Source organism: Cupressus sempervirens, chromosome 2, assembly GCF_028749045.1.
Source record: "Cupressus sempervirens isolate cs-2001-9-10 chromosome 2, ASM2874904v1, whole genome shotgun sequence".
Classification (NCBI taxonomy): domain Eukaryota; kingdom Viridiplantae; phylum Streptophyta; class Pinopsida; order Cupressales; family Cupressaceae; genus Cupressus; species Cupressus sempervirens.
The window spans coordinates 483,036,752-483,055,476 of NC_143119.1; the positions used below are offsets into that span (position 1 = coordinate 483,036,752).

At 37.4% G+C, this 18,725-nt stretch overlaps 1 protein-coding gene across 5 annotated transcripts in view; it reads left to right on the top strand.

Annotated features, from left to right (window-relative positions):
• LOC149573129 (DENN (AEX-3) domain-containing protein) overlaps positions 1–18,725 on the top strand; it is a 325,899-nt gene that overhangs the window by 61,381 nt on the left and 245,793 nt on the right. For all 5 annotated transcript variants that reach the window (XR_016360042.1, XM_089814310.1, XM_089814312.1 and 2 more), the window contains one exon: positions 6,304–6,504. Coding sequence is in view for 4 of the 5 variants with exons in the window: in XM_089814310.1 (XP_089670436.1) it covers positions 6,304–6,504 (201 nt within the window). In the remaining variant the exon portion in view is untranslated. The remainder of the gene's footprint in view (positions 1–6,303; positions 6,505–18,725) is intronic.

Consider the following 18,725-nt stretch of genomic DNA (forward strand, 5'->3'; position numbering starts at 1 on the left):
AAAATGGTGCAAGGTAAGATTGAAGATGAGAGGGTGAAACGGGTTAGTGAGCTCAACTTGCAAGTTCGTGGACTCCCTCCCACTCTTGATCCTCTCGCAGATGGATGCACTTTCCTTTGTGATCATCTTGGTCTTACTAATATGGGACATCCTATTTATTAGATTTTCTTCACTTGCAGGCAGGCTTTGGGCTCTTCGAGCTAAGAGGAAGCTTTTTTCTCTATCTTCCAAGACTTTCTTAGGTGAAGATCTCACGAAGGCTCAGGTTACAGAGCTGAAACGCGCTTGTGAGATAGTCGCAGATGCGAGGAAAGCCGATAAATGGGCATTTATCAAGAATCTGAAAGCAGTTGTTAGAGATTCCACTCCCAGTGGTTGGGAAGGGAGGTAGGCCCCCAAGGCCAAATGACAGTCCCACCAGCAGTCGGACAAGAGGGAGACCCCCACTTGCTCCCTTTTTGTTAACTGCTGGAATGACAATGGGTCTCTTTGGTCAATGCCTAGCCTTTTATGTGATGCTATGGGATCTGTAGATAGTCTTGTCATTACTGAGACTCATGAGAGTCCTATACGTCCTCTTCTAGGTGTTACTAGCTATCAGTGGTTATCTATATGTAGAGAGGAGGTTTGCGCTTCTAGTGGTGTACGTGGCTTGAGTGGCATGGCTTGTTTGATCAAGGAGGATATTTTCAGCGGCACTTCTATTGTACACTCAGATACGTTTGCCAGATTTATGTGGGTCCGCATTGACTGTGTCAAAGTCAGAGAGATCTTTTTTTGGCTGCTTGCTATTTCCTGCCATTATTATTCTTGGGGATTTTAATGCGAGAACTAGGGAACTCTAGACTCCGCTTTATGATCGTAGTTTGGACCCCATTTTCTCCACTGAGATTGATTCAACTTCCCTTGGGCTTCAATGACATTCTGAGGATGCTTTTGGGCCGTTAGCTATGTATGGTAGACATCTGTTGCAACTTTGTGAGTCTTCAGGTCTGGTGATCTTCAACGACCTTTCCTGCTTCCTTGGTTCAGAGTTCTTCACTTGTTGGCCTCATGGTGGGGGTGCTAGTGTCGTTGATTATGTCCTTGCCTGTCCCTCTTTCATTTCTTGCATTCGCAGTGTCACCATTACGTGCCTTCCTCTTGCAGACCATGCTCTCCTCAGTATTCACCTTCACCTCTCCCCTCGTCTCTCGCCCACTCTCTCGGCCTCTCATCTTTCCTCTGTCATTGCTCGCTCACCCATTCAATTCTGTTTTCTTGAAGGTGATTGTGAGCTCTTTTCCGCTCATCTTTTGAGGCTCCTCAACCCTTCGTGCTTTTCTGACTTGTGCAAGACCGCTTCCATGTTTGACCTACTTGCGACAACTATTCAGAAGTCTTCCATTCTTTCCATTCCTCATCGCCCTCCTTTGCCCCTTTACAGCAAACGCTGTAATACTTACCCTATGAACCAGTGGTTCGATACAAACTACAAATCTTCCCATTGTTATATGCATTTTGCTTTTGAGGCTCGCTCCACTGACTTTGTCCACATTCGCTCTTCTTATCTTTGCTTTCTTTGTAGAGCGTTCCTTTGCCACTTCCAAGTGCAAATCCCTCTGCTCCACGTTGATCCCCAATTTCTAGCTTTTCTGGCGCACTCTCTTCCCCCGCAGTTCTCCACCCTCCGCCCTCGACTTTCACTCTGTTACCTTGCACACCACGGCTCTTTATGACATTCTGGGGCAGCCTTCTATCCATCCCATTTCACCTCCTTTCGACTGCTTGTTCACCCCTTCCCAAATTTTTGAGGCCATTAGATCCATGAAGTGTAGTAGAGCTACTGATGAGGAAGGCTTTCAGGCAGAGCTTTTTAAGTTTGGTGCCTTAGTTCTGGGCCCCTATCTCTCTATTCTTTTTAATAGACTGATTCACAAAGGTTTTCTGACTTCTTGGTCCAAGCATGTGATTTATCCTATTCATAAGACTGGTCCGATCTTTGATCTGAGGAACTAAAGAACCATCATGATTGGGCACACGTTTGCCAAATTGTATGCAACAACCCTTAAGACTATGTTATTGGGTGAGCTGGACAGGATAGGTTGCAGGGCAAGAAGGCAGGTTGGTTTCTAAGCAGATTATCAGACTATGGATCACATCTCCACTCTACGAGCTATTATTGAGGAGGCTAGACACAGATCAGAGAAGGTTTATTTTTGCTTTGTTGATTTTCTCAAAGCTTTTGATTTTGTTCCCAAGATGGCTCTATTTGAGAGGCTTAGGGAGATTGACATCTTTGAGATGTTACGTACCGCTAATATGAGACTGTGGTTAGCAGATTCAAGACTCCCGAGGGTTTCTCGGATCCAATCCATTGCACCATTCGGGTTAAACAGTGTTGTCCTCTCTCTCCTACGTTGTTCGATGAGCTCGAGGACTTCCTACGGAGGGCCTCACTCCTTGTAGATGGCTATTATCTTCACTAGGTTTTGATCTCCATCTTTTTTGCTAATGATGTGGTTCTCCTTACTTCCTCTCCAGACAGTTTACAGAGGCTTCTTGATGGCTTGGCTTCCTTCTATGGTCAGCGACAACTTGTGGTTAACTTGAGTAAGACTCGGGTCATGATCTTCAATTGTTTAAAGACTTCCCATCTCCACTTCTTCTTTCAGGGTCAAGAGATCAAGATCACTATATCCTATACTTATCTGGGGGTTAAGTTTTCCGGACCATGATTCAGTATGAGGCCAACTATTCAGCCCAGAGTTAATAAGGGTATGAGTTCTCTTGCTTTGCTTGAGAAACAATGTTTCAAGCACCATTTCCAAGATACCTCGTGTTATCTCTCTTGGACTCTCTTGTGAGGCCTATTGTTCTCTATGGTTCTGTGGTTTGGGGCCCATCTCTTCTTGGTTCTGATTGGGCCTCGATCGAGAGGGTTCAGACTTTATTTTTGAGGCGCATCACTAGATGTCATAGGTTCACTTCTCATAGTGTCATTCTTGCAGAGTTTGACACTCATCCGTTCAGTCTTGTGGCCATTTTTGATTTGGTTTGGTTCCTCCATCGTCTTCGTGGCTTTGCGGATCATGCTGGTGATTGTAATTGGTATTCCTATTTAGCTTTTTGTTCATCTGTGTCTACTGTGAGTGCTGAGTTTGGTTCTCATGCACGTTGGTATGCACAAGCCTCTTCTTTGCTCAGTTCGATTGGGATTGATATTGACCGCCTCCCCCCTTCAATTCTTGCCGGGTGCCCCGATTCATCTTCTCCCCTCTTGGAAGGAGTTGAATGAGCATGTCAGGGTTGACATCTATAGACAGTACATTGCCACTACCTGGGTTAACCCTCCTAGTGGGTTATGCCCACGGATGTCCTTTTACGTGAATCACTTTTTGGAGATGTCTGATGGTATTATTGTTCGTATTAGCTACCTTTCTCGGAGGTGGTCTCATGCCCTGCATATCTCTTTGGGGTCTTTCAGAGTTGGTTTTCACTGTCTTCGAGTCTAGACTAACCATCATATTGACAGTGGAGAGTGGATCTATAGACTTTGTACTTCAGGTGAGGTGGAGACTGAGACACTTCATTTTTCGTTGCCCCATTTATTATGAGATCAGAGGGAGATTTTTTTGTCTGTTTTGGGATTGTTTCTCTCTCTCTCTCTCTCTCTCTCTATGATTTTTTCAGCTACTATGATCAGCATTGTCTTGCACGTTATCTTCGAGAGACCACTATGCTCCGTGATAGCACAATCTAGTCATTGCTTCCGCATTGACACTTGTCTACTCAGCTTATTACTGCCTTTTTAACACCATTATCTCCTTTGTGTGGGGTGAAAAGGCCTTGTAGCTCCACTAGATCTACCAGGCATTCTAGATGCATCAGGTCCCGGAATGGCTATTTGCACCAGCGACACTCCTCTATGAGTGGCCACAGATAGAGCAGGGCCTTTACTCATGGGCATACATATCATTCAGTGATTGACTTCTTTTCGCCTAGAAGGGACTCCTAGTCTCTTTCTTGGCCTCCTTTCTGGTTCTTTGTTTGCTTTCTCTTGTTGTTGTTTGTATTTATTTTCAGACACCTTTGTGTGCTCCTGCTGCTGTTAGCCTCATTGATATAATCCTCCAGTCCCATAGACCTTTTGGTGGTCTTTTGTTGGACATTAATTTCATTATCTTATCTTATCTTATCTACCGTAGGTATTGGTTGGAAATATGTGTCATCTTTTGTAATCATCAACGTGTTGTTTTCTTTGATCCATCAAAGTAGGGGATGCTAACTTTGCCCACTTTTCTTTTCAGTTTTGAATGGTTGTCCCTATTTGCTCTTCTAGGGAGACACTTCATCCTCAAATCCGTGTACAGTAACATTTCAGGTTGAAAATCTCCATCCAACCAATCTTGCCTAAATTGGTCTTGGAGATCCATTAAAGTAGGTTCCACCTCCTTTGGTTGTACATTTCATAAAAAAAGGTTGGAATCATAGCCCTTGATCTCTCATTAGTACATTACCCTTCATTAATTCCCTTATTGCCATTATTATTGTTTGCGAAGGTGATTCTTGTATGGGTAAGTGTGTCCAATAGTTGTGCCATTTTGTTTTGAGTACCCCTTTGGTCTGCCTTGAATTTGTCCATCTTGTTGAAATCTCCTTTCTCACCCATACTTGTTGCTTCTTGCTCGTCCTTAGAGTTTTGTTTTAATTTTTTGCAGAAGTCTTAAGTTCTCTGTCACTCACTAACTTTCATAGGTTGGTTGGAATGCTAGCTCTAATACTCTTTGTAATGTTCACTTTTGAAATAACTTATGAAATTGGAACAATTACCTTGTGGAATCAATTGCAAGAGTCTCGATTATTATTATGAATTATGATCTATAATACCACTTATGAATATTTAAATTATGCAATCAATCCACATGTATGTTTATGCTCATGGCTCCAAGTAGATGTATGGCTGGTTTTCAGAGGCAATTCTGAAGATTACTTGTCTTGGTTTGAACATAGAGTAGAGATGTTAGAAACCACATTCTAATGATGACCGACTTCATGTTTTCCAACCCTCAAGCACCAAGGATCAACAAGAAGTCATCTCATGGAAAAATTGTTTTAGAATATTTTTTTCCAGCCAGACCCTCAACGAGACACAATATTCATCATCATGTCACAATGTCAAGAAAGTTTGAGCTTAAAAAATACTTATTATTTAAATCATTTTAATGAATAAGATAATAATTAAATGTGAACATATTGATAATGTCTCAGTCGGCAATGATGAGGTGGTTTTTCAATCATTTTATTTTATGAAAAATGGTTTAATAATGCTAGCATTGTCATGTAAAACTGATTGTTTTAATCATTTTTAAAAATAGTTTTAAAATATGTTCAAGATTTTAAAAAAGAGGAATGGGTAAATAAAAGTGGTGGGGCCCCTATTGTAAGGAATTAATTTATATTTTTGCTACTTCTTGACTACCTAAGTGGTTTATTGCTATTATATTACTAGAGAAAAGATGTGGACATCACACTCTCTGCTTTCTTATTGTTCATTTAAAAAATTTTCTGCATCATTTTAAATATACTTTAGCATTTTGTTTTGTTGCATATTTTCATTTAATACATACTACAGTTATAGTCTTTGCCACAAATTCGCTTTGGGGCTTTGATCCATCCTTGAAATGCTACAATGCTCTTCACCACAAATATCCTACATAAGTGTCCAATTATTATAGAAGTGGCAAGGTAAATCATGAGATCTATATTGCACTAGACGGGGCATAGATTAAAATGATAAATATTTCAAGCCAGTTTATTGATGATGCTTTTCAAATCTCGCTGATTGTACATGTTATTCTAGTTTAGTGAAGATATCTTCATTAACAGTCAGCATTTATTTGTCATATTTTATTTCATAAAAAAATAAAAAGCTTATGGGGAGAAATTGTATAGAACAAGGTTTCAAAACTCGCTGAATACTTTGCTCGATTCATGAGCATTTGTGTGTTATTTTGTAGCCAAAAAAACCACCTGTTAACTTGCCTAGCTGAGTTTTAGCAAATACTCCCAAGTTTTTCAGAGTTAATGAATTTAATTTTTTTTTTAATTTGACAAGTTTCACCAAATTTTTGCAAATTGCCAAGTCAGAGTCAAAATTGTGTCTGCAAAGTTTTACTGAGTCGTGAGTTTTGAAACTGTGGTTTGGATGTCTTTTTTCTTCATATTTTAGGACCAAAAATAAAAACCCTCTAAATCTTTTTATTGTGCCTTTTTCAGAGTATTTGAATTATGGTAAGACTTTTATTTGTTACCCTGTTGCAGGAGCGGAAGCACCAGAAAGAGCCAACATTATTGTTTGAAAGTATTGTAGTTGTTGGACTTCATCCAAATACAGATATCCAAGCAACCGAAGCATCACTAACAAGGAAAAAATCATTTGAGGATGCAGAAGGCTCAGAGAGAGTGAAAGATGGTTTCAAGAATCAGCATCGAGGTCTTGGTCAACAGAATCTTGAGCCACAGGTTGGCACATGTATAATTTTGCATATTTAGACAAGCTAGCATTTATATTCTTACGACATTGTGCTTGGGAAAATTTGCATCAGCTTGTTAATACATTATAAGGGTAGTCATAATACCATAAAATTAAAATGAAGACTGATTTGATCATGTGAAAGACGTAATTTCTCATATATGGGCAAGATCATGTGCCAAAAGAGCCCCATGAATGTCACAGTCTTTAAGCAAGCTTCTATTCTCTCTGAACTTTGCAAGAAAATCAAGAACACATCCTGAGTCTCTTGCCACAATCCTGCTAGTTCTCATTTGTTCTTCAAAAGTTAATGAAGGAAAAAAAATTGTGACCCAATGGCTATTAAAACATTGTCAATACTTAGTGATCTTCACAGAAACTAAGGACTAGAATCCAGGGAGTTTGAATCTTTACGCTTTGATATCATGTGAGATCAATGAATCAGATCAATAGTGAAACAAATAATAAAGCTTGATAAGAAAAAGAGAGATCACCATCATGTGATGGTGTCCAGAAACACCAACAGAAGAATATGACTATAATATGGAGTTCCACAAATTAACATGTTGTTATTGATGTAAAAGTTGACTAGTGTTCCCCTTATTTATATACTTTTCAATAACTTACACACAATGATTTTATCCTGACATATATAAGATGCATGCTACACTTCTATATAGATAAGCTACAAACTACTTAAGGCTGTGCTACAATCAGTGGTAATGGGATGGCAAGACTGGTTTTACACTGATGTTTTAAATAAAACATAGATACAAATAAGGTCAAATTAGGCATGGAAAGAAAATAACTTTGACTCAACAACTCGTAGTTCTATAAAACTTACAATCTTTAAATGGAAAAGTAGAATTTATTGGGCTTATGACTTGTTTTCTTTGATTTAACACACAGACACACTGACGTGTATGTATGTATGTTTTGTGTATATATGCATGTGTATATGTATATTTATGTAATATATGGATATGTATATATGTGTATATACATATATACATACCTGCATATATACATATACACACCACCTATATTTACATATATACATGCATGTGCCAAATTCTTACAGTAATTAAATCCAAAATATATTTACAAATTGTAAAATTCCCATCATTGATTTTCTATTTTGCCAATCCATGCAGTATTTTGATTGCAAAACATTGTAGATGGGCCCAATTAGTCTTTTAAATGGTATTGAGTCGTGACATATGGATCATCGTTTGGTAAAAGGTAGAAGAAAAATCATCTTAGTGCCCTACTATTCTTGCCATATACCATGTCATTACAAGTTTAGCATAATTGTAAGTGTCACAAATGTGTGATGCATAGCTGCCTTCTAAATTACTTCATTTCCTGATGTTAAAATGTTTTCGCCTGAAACTGGGGTTTAAATGTGACTGTTGATCTTGCTTGTTAGGTTAAACTTTCATGATGCTTATCTGTGTAACACTCTCCTCCAGATGCAAGGACAGCTTATGGTAAACAGAGGAATCATGAAAGACTAAATATGTTTAACATTAGAACTCTGATGATGGTCAGGCTAAAATTTCTCCCACATCCAACTCTATTTTTTATGGTCAAAAAAGAACAATGGTCAAACGGCTCAGCTTATATAACCCCTGCCTATGATTCTCTCCTTGTATCTCTGTCTTTCTGTTCCACCCACGCACATAAGAACACACGTGCGCTCATGCACACACACACACACACATACAAACACACACTCGCGAACATATACCCACACTGTGGCATCTTTTGCTGCACTGTTCTTGGTCAAATTCGTTTGCTGTAAGGAATTACAAATATAGCTTCTCCAATTGGCTTGTAACATCATTTTACAACTATAAAGGGAGTGGTTGTAAAGTCCCTTGGCAATATCTCACAGTTTTCAGGTTTTAGTTCCAAAGTTCAATTGTCAAGTTTATCTGATTGTTATATGTTGTTTATTTATAGAGGCTGTTTTAGGTTTGTCTCCAGATTGCAAGTGCACACTACCAGAGATGACTGTCTTTAAATAATGAAATATGAAAGATTCTATATTAAACTTTCCAAGAGTTCAAAATAATGGTATAGAAACTGATTTGCACCTCAATTTTCCATCAAGCCGATAACTAGGAACTCCTTCCATGCTGCAGATGAAAATCACTGAATGCATAACAGCGATCCTTTTGCAGTTTCTCCTCAATGTGTCTTTCTGTATTGAGGAGGATAATGCAGAAGGATTATAACAATGAATTGCTCTCCTTCTGCCTACTTTCATTGTCTTTGAGGATACTAACAATGAATTGCTTGCATTCACCTCAACCAAACCTTCCTTTCTTGTACGAGTCTCAAAATTATATAGTGTCCAATGTGAATAGCAAAACACCTGTTCCCGTCGAAAGCATCATGAAATTGGTTGATAATGTGAGGTACATACCCCTTTCTGATTTAGATCCAAATTCCGCAATAAAGAAGTGTTCCAAGGGAACAATTGTATTCTAGGTAAGGGCTTTGACTTCTTTGCATATGTTGGAGGACGCCTCTACCTTGCATATATCCATGGATGCACCACTGTAAAGACCTTGGCAAGGCCTTGACGAGGGTTACAAAAGATACAACCCTTGTTAGGATAGAGGGGTCTCAAATCGACAACTTTGTGAATGTTATTCTCAACATTTTGGGAATATTGATTAGGCACTTGCAAATTTTTGTCGAGGATGAGCTCTATATGCTTTTGCCAAGCGTTTATTGACGCTCTTTAAAATTGACGAAAAGAGTATTGAAAGCTTTATCAAGCATCTTCCCTTCCCTTAGGCACTATAAGCGGATATCATAATAGATATATCAATCGAAAAGGTACAAGTGGGATCTACATACCAAGTCAGTGCAGGAAAAGGTTAAGCATGATGCAAGGGACCCACCGCCAAGGAAGATGATAATAAAGGGAGGAGAGCCAACGGACATGAGGTGGACGAAAAAGAATTGCCACTGTGAATTATTTGATTTGTGGGGTATTGCAATAGCAACTAATTTATATATGCCCCAATGGGATATTAAAAGGAAAGTAACATTGGATGTATGGTTATATACTGTTCACTTTAAATTATGTTTAAGAGTATTATATATGATGAAATCTCATTTAGTATAGGTACATTTCTTTTATACCTAGTTATTGGGTTCGGACCTTAGAGCTCGGGTCTAGATCCGGATTTGTCTGGGTTCAGATTCGTGCTTGGGTCCGGATCTGGGTCCCTAATTAGGACTGTGGGCCTTAAAAGTGTTTCAAATTACATTCAAATATCATTTTTTTAAAATTTTCAATGCATGATTTTCTTTACAATATTAACATTGATTAATGAGCAAGCATTTAATGTTTATCTTTCACATTTGGCATTGATCAATGATCAAGTAACATTGATATATTCATAGTATGAAACGACTTCGTAAGTTAGTTTTACAACTATGCATGTTTCTCTTTTTTTTTGCATATACATACATACATACATACATATATACTCACGAACCCACCCACGAACCCAAATGGGATTTTTTTTTGCCCAAACCTCGAACCCAAATCCGTCCCCGAATTTGAATCGGCAACTTAGCTTTTATATATTTAATAAATTGATAATTAGAAGAAGAGATATTAGTAGATGATAATTTATTTGAAAAGACTAATAAAATCTCTTATTAAGGGATGACCATAAGCTTCTAGTGCCAGCATAAGAGATGGGTACATTCCCATTTGGTTGACATGATGGAGTTAAATGGAACTCTTAGTGTTAGTATGAGAGATGGGTATTGTTACTCATTTGGTCAACACTACTTAAAGAAATTATCACTATATATAGAAGGTGAAGATAAGAATCAAATTAATTCATCATGAATTAAGTATGAAATCAAATTTTTAATGTTCTTATAGTTAAATATAATAATATTATATTTGAGAACAATTATTAAGTAATTTTTATAAGTATAAAAGCTATTTGCATTGATCTTTTCCTTCGAGAATGTTCTTGCAGGAAAACGAGGATTGATATCAGGTTTAGTGAGAGTTTGACACATTCGTCTAAAGGAGCGGATAGAGGATATGTTTCAGTTGATCTTTGAAGATCTTGATCATATCATAATAAGAGTGAGTTTTGACTTCATGTTAACTTTAGTATCATGTGTGTGATTGCATGATATAATGGGCCTACATCTTGTGTACATCATGAGGAAGTGACAACTTCCAAATGCTTATCACTTGTATTTGTAGAAGTTATTGGAAGGTGACGATCTTACAATAACTTAAAGTCATGATATACATTTTGTGCAAATGTTGAAACAGATCATGATGAACTATATCTTGTAAATCAACAACTAAGTGTTAGATATAATTCACTTGATGGTCTATGAGTTGTTTGTATAGATATATAATAGCCTATAGGTATTTGATGAATACCATATGTTCATATTCTGTAGGCCATTACTTTACTGAGTACCTAGTGAATATCACGTGTGTTGATATTCTGGAGACCAATACTCATGATATTAGATGTAATATCAAACCTTATTGAGTACTTGGTGAATATCATGTGTTGATATTCTGAAGACCAATACTCATGATGTCATATGTGATATCATTCCTTATTGAGTAACTGGTGAATATCATATGTTGATGTTTTGTAGTCCATTACTTAGAGTATTTGGTGAATATCATATCTCGATATTCTGGAGGCCAATACTCATGATATAAAATGTGATATCAAAATGTTACTCAGAGTATTTGGTGAATATCATAGGTTGATATTTTGGAGGCCAATACTCATGATATCAATTGCGATATCAAAATGGTGGATATCTTCTGATCAAAGATATCCTTAAAATTTACCATTCCTAATATTACCAATGGTGTAATATCTATCTTATGTTTATTCTCCCTAGCTAAGAGGGAGTGTTGATGTTTGGTAGCTTCAATTGGATGAATTGTGTGACTAAAGTGCAAATACATAAATATATATTATATATATGTGTGAGATATAATAAATATCTATATATTAATTAAATAATATATTATTATGTGAGATATTATTACTTGTTATTATATTAATATCTAATTATCAAATAGACATGTCTCATGATGGGACATGTCTTTTCATAGTCTGCTCATTATAAATTAGAGATTGCTTCCATTTGGGACATACATACCAATCCGGCAATGATTAGTACATTTGCAGTGATCCTCCAAAATCAACACTTGTGGCAAAAAATGGACCCTATTATGGCTTGCCATGGGTTTCAAAGCTACGCATTAGTTCACCAAGGCTTATGTGGGCTGCATTTGCTGAAGTGGTTGCCTTCTGTGACCCTCGATCTCTATTCTAGAGGCTGTGTTTTCAAACACTGGCTATCACTTCAATCTCCAAAACCTATAACTGATAAAAACTATTGTAAATTCCTCCAATTTCAAAGCAATTAATCCCATTCATGGCTCCTGGATGAAGGCATAGATTATTGCAAAAATTGATGGGTCTTTAACCATCTCTGATTGCTTGCAATCAGAATTCCATTCCTCTAAGCTGTGAATTCTAAACCCGTGGACACAAGCATTCCATTCACCAAATTCCATCATCAAAATGCATAGCCTTGGATTGATTTTAGGATTTGGTTTTATATATTTCTCCCTATACAAGTCGATCAAGCATCTCCTCTTCACTCTTCACACAACTTAAAAATACACTTATTTTTTGGTGGAGATTAAATTCATTATTAAATTATAGTTCCCTCCAAGACTAGGTGACATTTATCAAACACATTAAATAGACTTGGTACTACTAAAACTTTATAATAAGCCATTAAGATTATTATTATTAATTAAGTAGAACTTAATTAATAATTACATAACATGAGATTAGCTTATTAAATTTCTCCGAATGGTCCACTTTGAATCCAGATATTCACTACCGAAGCCCAAAACTCAAATGCCTTGCCAAAAGTGGCATCTATGCAAAATTGACATACTACAAATAGTAAGTCCCTCAAATTGAGCCAAATAGTAAATGTAGAGGCAGGGAATTGATCCTGAAAAGCACTAAAGAGAAGTAATGTTCCTGCTGCTTAGGTAATAGCTTAACCCAAGGAACCTCGAACCAAGACAATAGTCCACAATGGTTGCAATCTAAGTTACTGATGCTGATGTTGATGCGGATGTGAGAATCAAATGCACAAATGAGCAATTTTTTTTTTTGATTTTTGTAATATCCCTCCAAATTGTCTTTTTAATAAAGTTGCATATATTAATTATTTTATATTAGTATAAAATAACTAAAACTAATATAAAATACTTAATTAACTTAAGTTGTTTTATTAATGAAATTAGTTTTACTTAAGATTGAAGATGTGTAGTTTATGAGATTTCCATCCAAATTCAAACTTTAAATAAGACAATACCCAAAAGGAAAGGTAGAGAAGAGAAGAATTGAGTATTTCATCGAAGTTGGTCAGTGACCAAGAAACATATAACTTCTTGTTTGTAATAGCCCGACCTGGCTTCTAATTTGAATACTGATGCACAACATATATTTTTTGTAACTCTTAATGAGTTTTTTAATTTTTTGTATTTTTTCCCTTGTGGAAATGAATTGACAATTTCAAGAGATTTGAAATGGACATATGGGAAAATCAAATTGTAACTGGGAATTAAAACCACATTGCATTTATTTGTATAATCATTAATCAGAAATACATATTATTTAAATGACACCTGGATTGCACAATTATATGGCAATTGTCACACCAAATCTGCCCTCTTGTTGTCTACGTTGGCTCCGTAATGCCGATTCTCAGCCGCAAACAATGATTGTCTTCTAACCGTGAGTCGTCCCTGACTCCCACCACCGATTCAATAGCTGAATGAAGGAATGTAGGCCGACCACATGTACAGATATTTATTGTAGATGCGTGGACTGTTGAAATTACAGCCGTAGGTACTAATATCAATCCTGTGATTTAAGAATAGTGGATGCAAGTCTTTAGAAGAAGATGCCTGCTATTCCCTTGTGCAACATTGCCTTCAAACACCCAATGCCAAAGCTCAAGAATTGCTGCCAGTAAATATTCAGACTTTAGAATTTAATAACGTCCTCCACCACTCAGAATTCGCAGGCCCCAATCAAACTCTGATCACTACAATGGGAGACGTTCACAACCAAACTCTCCTTAGCCATAGGGATACAATAGGGAAACTTAGCAAATTTTATACGACGACACAACTTGCAATGAAATTACCAGAACAAATTCCAAGGCTCAAAATTCTCAAAATTATAAATCTAATATCCCAGTCATAGATAATCATAGATTGGAGATTTAACCAATGTAATGTCCCCTTTTTTTGGGACATTGTAATTTTGTGTTACCGGCTCACTTCGCCTAGGTTTCAGGGGCAAAAAGGTTCTTTACGAGGTTCAGTTCGAGGTTTGGCCTAGACATTCCCAATTTCAGACCCATCAGAGCAATTTTGGTATGTTGACCGGATGCTTACTATTTTAAGTAAGTAAACAAAGCACAATATTTTCGGCACCTCAATGTTGGTTTGGAAGCGTCTTGCCGAGAGCTTTCCAACGACCTATTGCACGCACTTATTTGAGTTCATTTGGTTAGTTATTTTAATGCCTGATGATTATATGGTTTACTGACTAAGTGACTTTTAAAGTTCATTTAACTTGTCACTTTATTTGAAAAAGGTACTATGTTCACTTAAGTGACTAAAGGACAAAAAGGTGTTTTATTCCACATTGCTTAAAAGAGCGTGCATCACATTAGAAAATGTGATAAAAGAACAATAGGCTCCACATGGGATGTTATGAAGATTATAATATTTAAAACAAATATTAATTTGGGAGCTAGAAACAGTCACTAGTTATCTCTTCGAGGATGCAAACCCTTGAAGAAACTTTGGAGGTTGGACGCAAACCTAGCCTTCTTGCAGGTTTTATCTATATTGCCAATTTGACTGTTATTTCTGTTTATAAGATTAGATTTTCTGGATTGTTGCATGTTATTGTATTGCTGATGTATAATACAGTAACGTTATTTGGCAACTATTTGTGTTAATTGCTGGTTTAAATATGTACTTTTGAATATTGGAGGAAATAAACACACTTTTCTAAGTTTTCTCGTATGCATATCTATTGGTTATGAATCGATCAATGTTCTGGAATTTATATCAATTATTGGCTTTCTGTTCAGTTTTAAATTTGCACTTTTATATCAAGGGTTTTTAGTAAATATCCGGAAAGGGATATTATAGTGGTATCAGAGCCAAAGGTCTTGCTAGCTTGTAAGGTTCAATGGTATTTATAACAGTTTGGAGAGATTTCTGGAATAATATAAGTATAGGTTGCTTTAATGTGATTGGTAAATTCCGAGGACGGAACCCCTCGAGTTATTGAGGAAGTTGGATGTCACTCCAGCCCCTCATTTCCGGATTCAAAAAGACAAGATAAGGCAGAAATCGACAAGGAGAAATATAACGTTATTCCTCAAGGTTGAAGGTAAGCATTGGATTTTGCAGTTCAGTAACAACTTGACTTAGTGCTATTGTTCCCCATGATAGTAAAGAGTGGCCATTTCAACTAAGGAAGTATTTTAGTAGGAAGGGAACGTGATTGGGTGAGGTCTGGCCTACAGTCACCAAGATTCAGTCAGCCAGCTAGGATAAGCCCAGTGCAGCCTAACATTTCCATCCTCAGCTCTGTTTACGGACGATAAACTTTGCAGCTTAAAGGGAATTCTCGGCTCACCACGAGTTGATGCACCCCATTAGGACCAAGTTGTCATTGCCAGGGAATATTGCTCTGTGATTTATACTAGTCGACAGGGATTAAGGAATGACCATTAGCATTTATGGGCACATAATCTGTTCAGCAGTTGTAATCGGTGTGGACATGTCATAATACAGGAAAGGGTTCATGGATGGTCTACGTCTGATGTTGGTACGAGTAATAACAGAGGCACTGATCTTCATTTACATTTCCTTCGTGCATAGACTGGTTGCTTTATCTGCGAATAGTACAATAAGAGGCTCGAGTTGATGGTGAAACCAATTGCAACTGCATAGTGATTTCAGACTCCACACCAGCTTACATCACACCAAAACCACAGGCCAGTCCATTCGCAACTGCAGGTTGGAGGTCAAGCCGTACTTATTGGCGGAGTTGGGAGTTTATGCTAAGGTCGACGTGTGATTGTGCAGGAAGGTGGACACACTTCTAGTATGTCAGAGTTGCATTACCATTTTGTTAGGTCACGTAGCTTGCAGTAGAATATATGTAGACGTTTGGCAAACTTGAAGTTCACGGGATTGGAAGGGCTGCCGAACAAGAGTTTATAGGGATGGAGGACTGTTACAGTTGCAATTAGACGTAAAGGCAGTAGCAGGTTTCATGATTTCCGCCTTATACACATTGAGCCCACAATGATATTCTTCCCCTTCATGGGTTGAGACGATCACTTCATTCATTCAGAACAATAGTATAAAGATGTTGTAGGACAGCAGGCGGTCAGAGTGTAGGATCTGTTGATGAATCGAAGGTTTCTGCAAAGTACAAACCTCACCATAGTTGCTCAAACATCCACGGGTCTGTTACTTATTTCTTTCAGCATTATTTAACATTGCCATTACTCATACAGTAGTAGTAGGCGGATTTGTACTTCACGTTGGTTCCCAGCTGCAGTATATAGTGCTGGACCTGGAGATTCATTCAAATGCTCACGTATTTCATCAACAATACTCTCACATATGAATCTTGTGTTGGAGAATTATGCATCTGTTGCGCATCAGTTGGTTGTCCAACTTTTTCTAACATTGGTGATGAATCCATGATTGGAGACTTTAGAGGTTGGTGTTGAAGCCATGTCCGGGGCCTTATCTTTTCATTTGTCAACATCTTGCTTACTAGAATGCTGATGAGTAACAACTCCATTCAGTAATAGAGAGCCCCTTTGAAGAGTGCCCTCTAGCAGGTTTTTGCATTTAACGTAGGTTGAGGTAAAGTAACTAGCTGCTCAGATGGAGATGGAATAGGTGAATTTGCAGATTTAATGTTCTCAGCAACAGAAAGGATAGATTGAGTAGCAGTTGGCTTAGCAACTGCTGCTGAAACCCATGCCTAGCAGGGAGTTCATGTCTGTTTGAGTGGGAGGAGTCAACAACAGTCTTGCCACCAGTAAGAAATAATATCTGAATACATTGCATGGAAGACAGTTAGGAGAACTGAAATGATAAAGGCATTGCTTAAGGCAGCCATCAGGTGTCATCTGGTATATCAGAACAGCCACGGGAATTAGAAGGACTGCTGAGAAGAGTCTAATCCATTTCATTTCAGAATTTTGCCTGTATTCTCAATGTGTGGCTGTTATAATTAAAATTGCAACCTACAAAATCTTGATAAAAAGGTAATGTGTAGTGGGTGCTCAGTCAAAAATATAATTAAGATTATTACAAAATCAAGAAGCTTCAATGTCCACTGGAAGGGAAGACTCAAGGCAACTAGAATATAAAGGTGCATATGGGAGAGATATTGCTATTGTGTCTAGCAAGGTCAAAGAGATTGGCCGTATCTCAAATAACCATGAAAGGCCTTTACAGGCAGTGAATCTGAAACCATCTGCCACTTCATGGAGAAATGTGCAGAATGCTACTAATTGTGAAAGGACTTCATACAAGCAGCAGTACAGAGTAGATCTTGATTAGTCTTTCAATACAAACATAGGAAGACAGGAAGTTGTTGAAGACAAAAATCTTGGCTACAATAGACCTTCAAAAAATAAGAATTCAGGGTACACTTGTGATGGGAAAGTCGAAGATCTTGATGAATGTAAAACTGAAGTGAGGAGACTGTACGTTGCTTATAACAAATTTCCGTCAAAACATAAAAAAGAATTACCCTTCATGGAATATGGGGACCTTTAGCTAGAGCTGCAAAACAAGATGGATACGATAAGGAACAAATGCTATGATTTGGCTCAGGATCTCCTTGCAGAGGATAGTTACAGAAATCTGCACAAGGAAGATATCAATCAAATTGATAATAGTACAAAAAAAAAAGAGCAACCTTTGCATGAAAATATGCAAAATACTAATGATGGCACAAGTATACTGATGGGTAATTAGGAGACAGAAGTAACTTATGGAGCTGTTTACACTAGTCCTCCTGATGAGCATATTGATGGCCCAGGTAGAAGAGCTAACCAAACTGCCAACGTTGGCAACTCCCCAACTTGTTCAGACATGAAAAACACCAGCATCTTATTTGGTGACATGGAAATTAACTTGGATAAATTTTATGATAATACTAGGCTAGAAATTATATCAAATTTTGATGAGTAGCAAATGGACCGCAATGTTGGTAGGATAGATGATATAGCACGTGTTGAGTTAGAGGATATATCTAAAAATGTTGTTTCCCTAGGTGATGAAAAATCAGAAAATTCTATGGAGAACAGTCCACTTGTGTTTGAAGGAGGTGGTCAAAAACCATTATCACTCATTGACTTATTGGATATGCTTTTTGTCAAAAGAGGACAAGATTGTCCAAGTGTTGACGAGGATGGAAGATTCTTCCAATTTGATTGAGGATCTCATGCAGAAGATTGTGATAGAAGAGAGGCATGAGAATGCATGTGGTGTCACAAGTCCTCTTTTACATAATATTTTTGAAACTTTGAAAATGATAAAATATGAGTATTTGCAACTACTAATGGATAGAGATCTGGCAATAAAATTTGAAAAGGACAAGGAGAGTGAGGTAGATGAGTTGTGCCTTCAATTGAGCTTAACACATTATTCCATCCACAATGCTGAAAATCAAACGAGTGGGGCAGCCACTTATGAAGAAGATAACAGTGGTTCAAAGACGCAAGAAATTACGCAAATCATTGAAGAAATTTCATAAAGCGGGTAGATGTGAAGGCAAACAATGTAATTCAATCACGTGTTCCCCGTCTGAGACTTTCTATGATGAGAAAAATTCTATGGATCAGCAAGTTGAGTTTGGAAATTATGATTTTTATGACAGTAGCTGTACATCTTCACATGAGCACATGGTTAGTGATACAAGAAGTGAGGATAATTCAGATATTTCAATTAATAGTGAACCATCCTTTTATGGAGACTTTGACATAAGTGAGAGTACTTATGGTGAAGTAGGAAGTTCAGATTTATCCTTAGCATGCT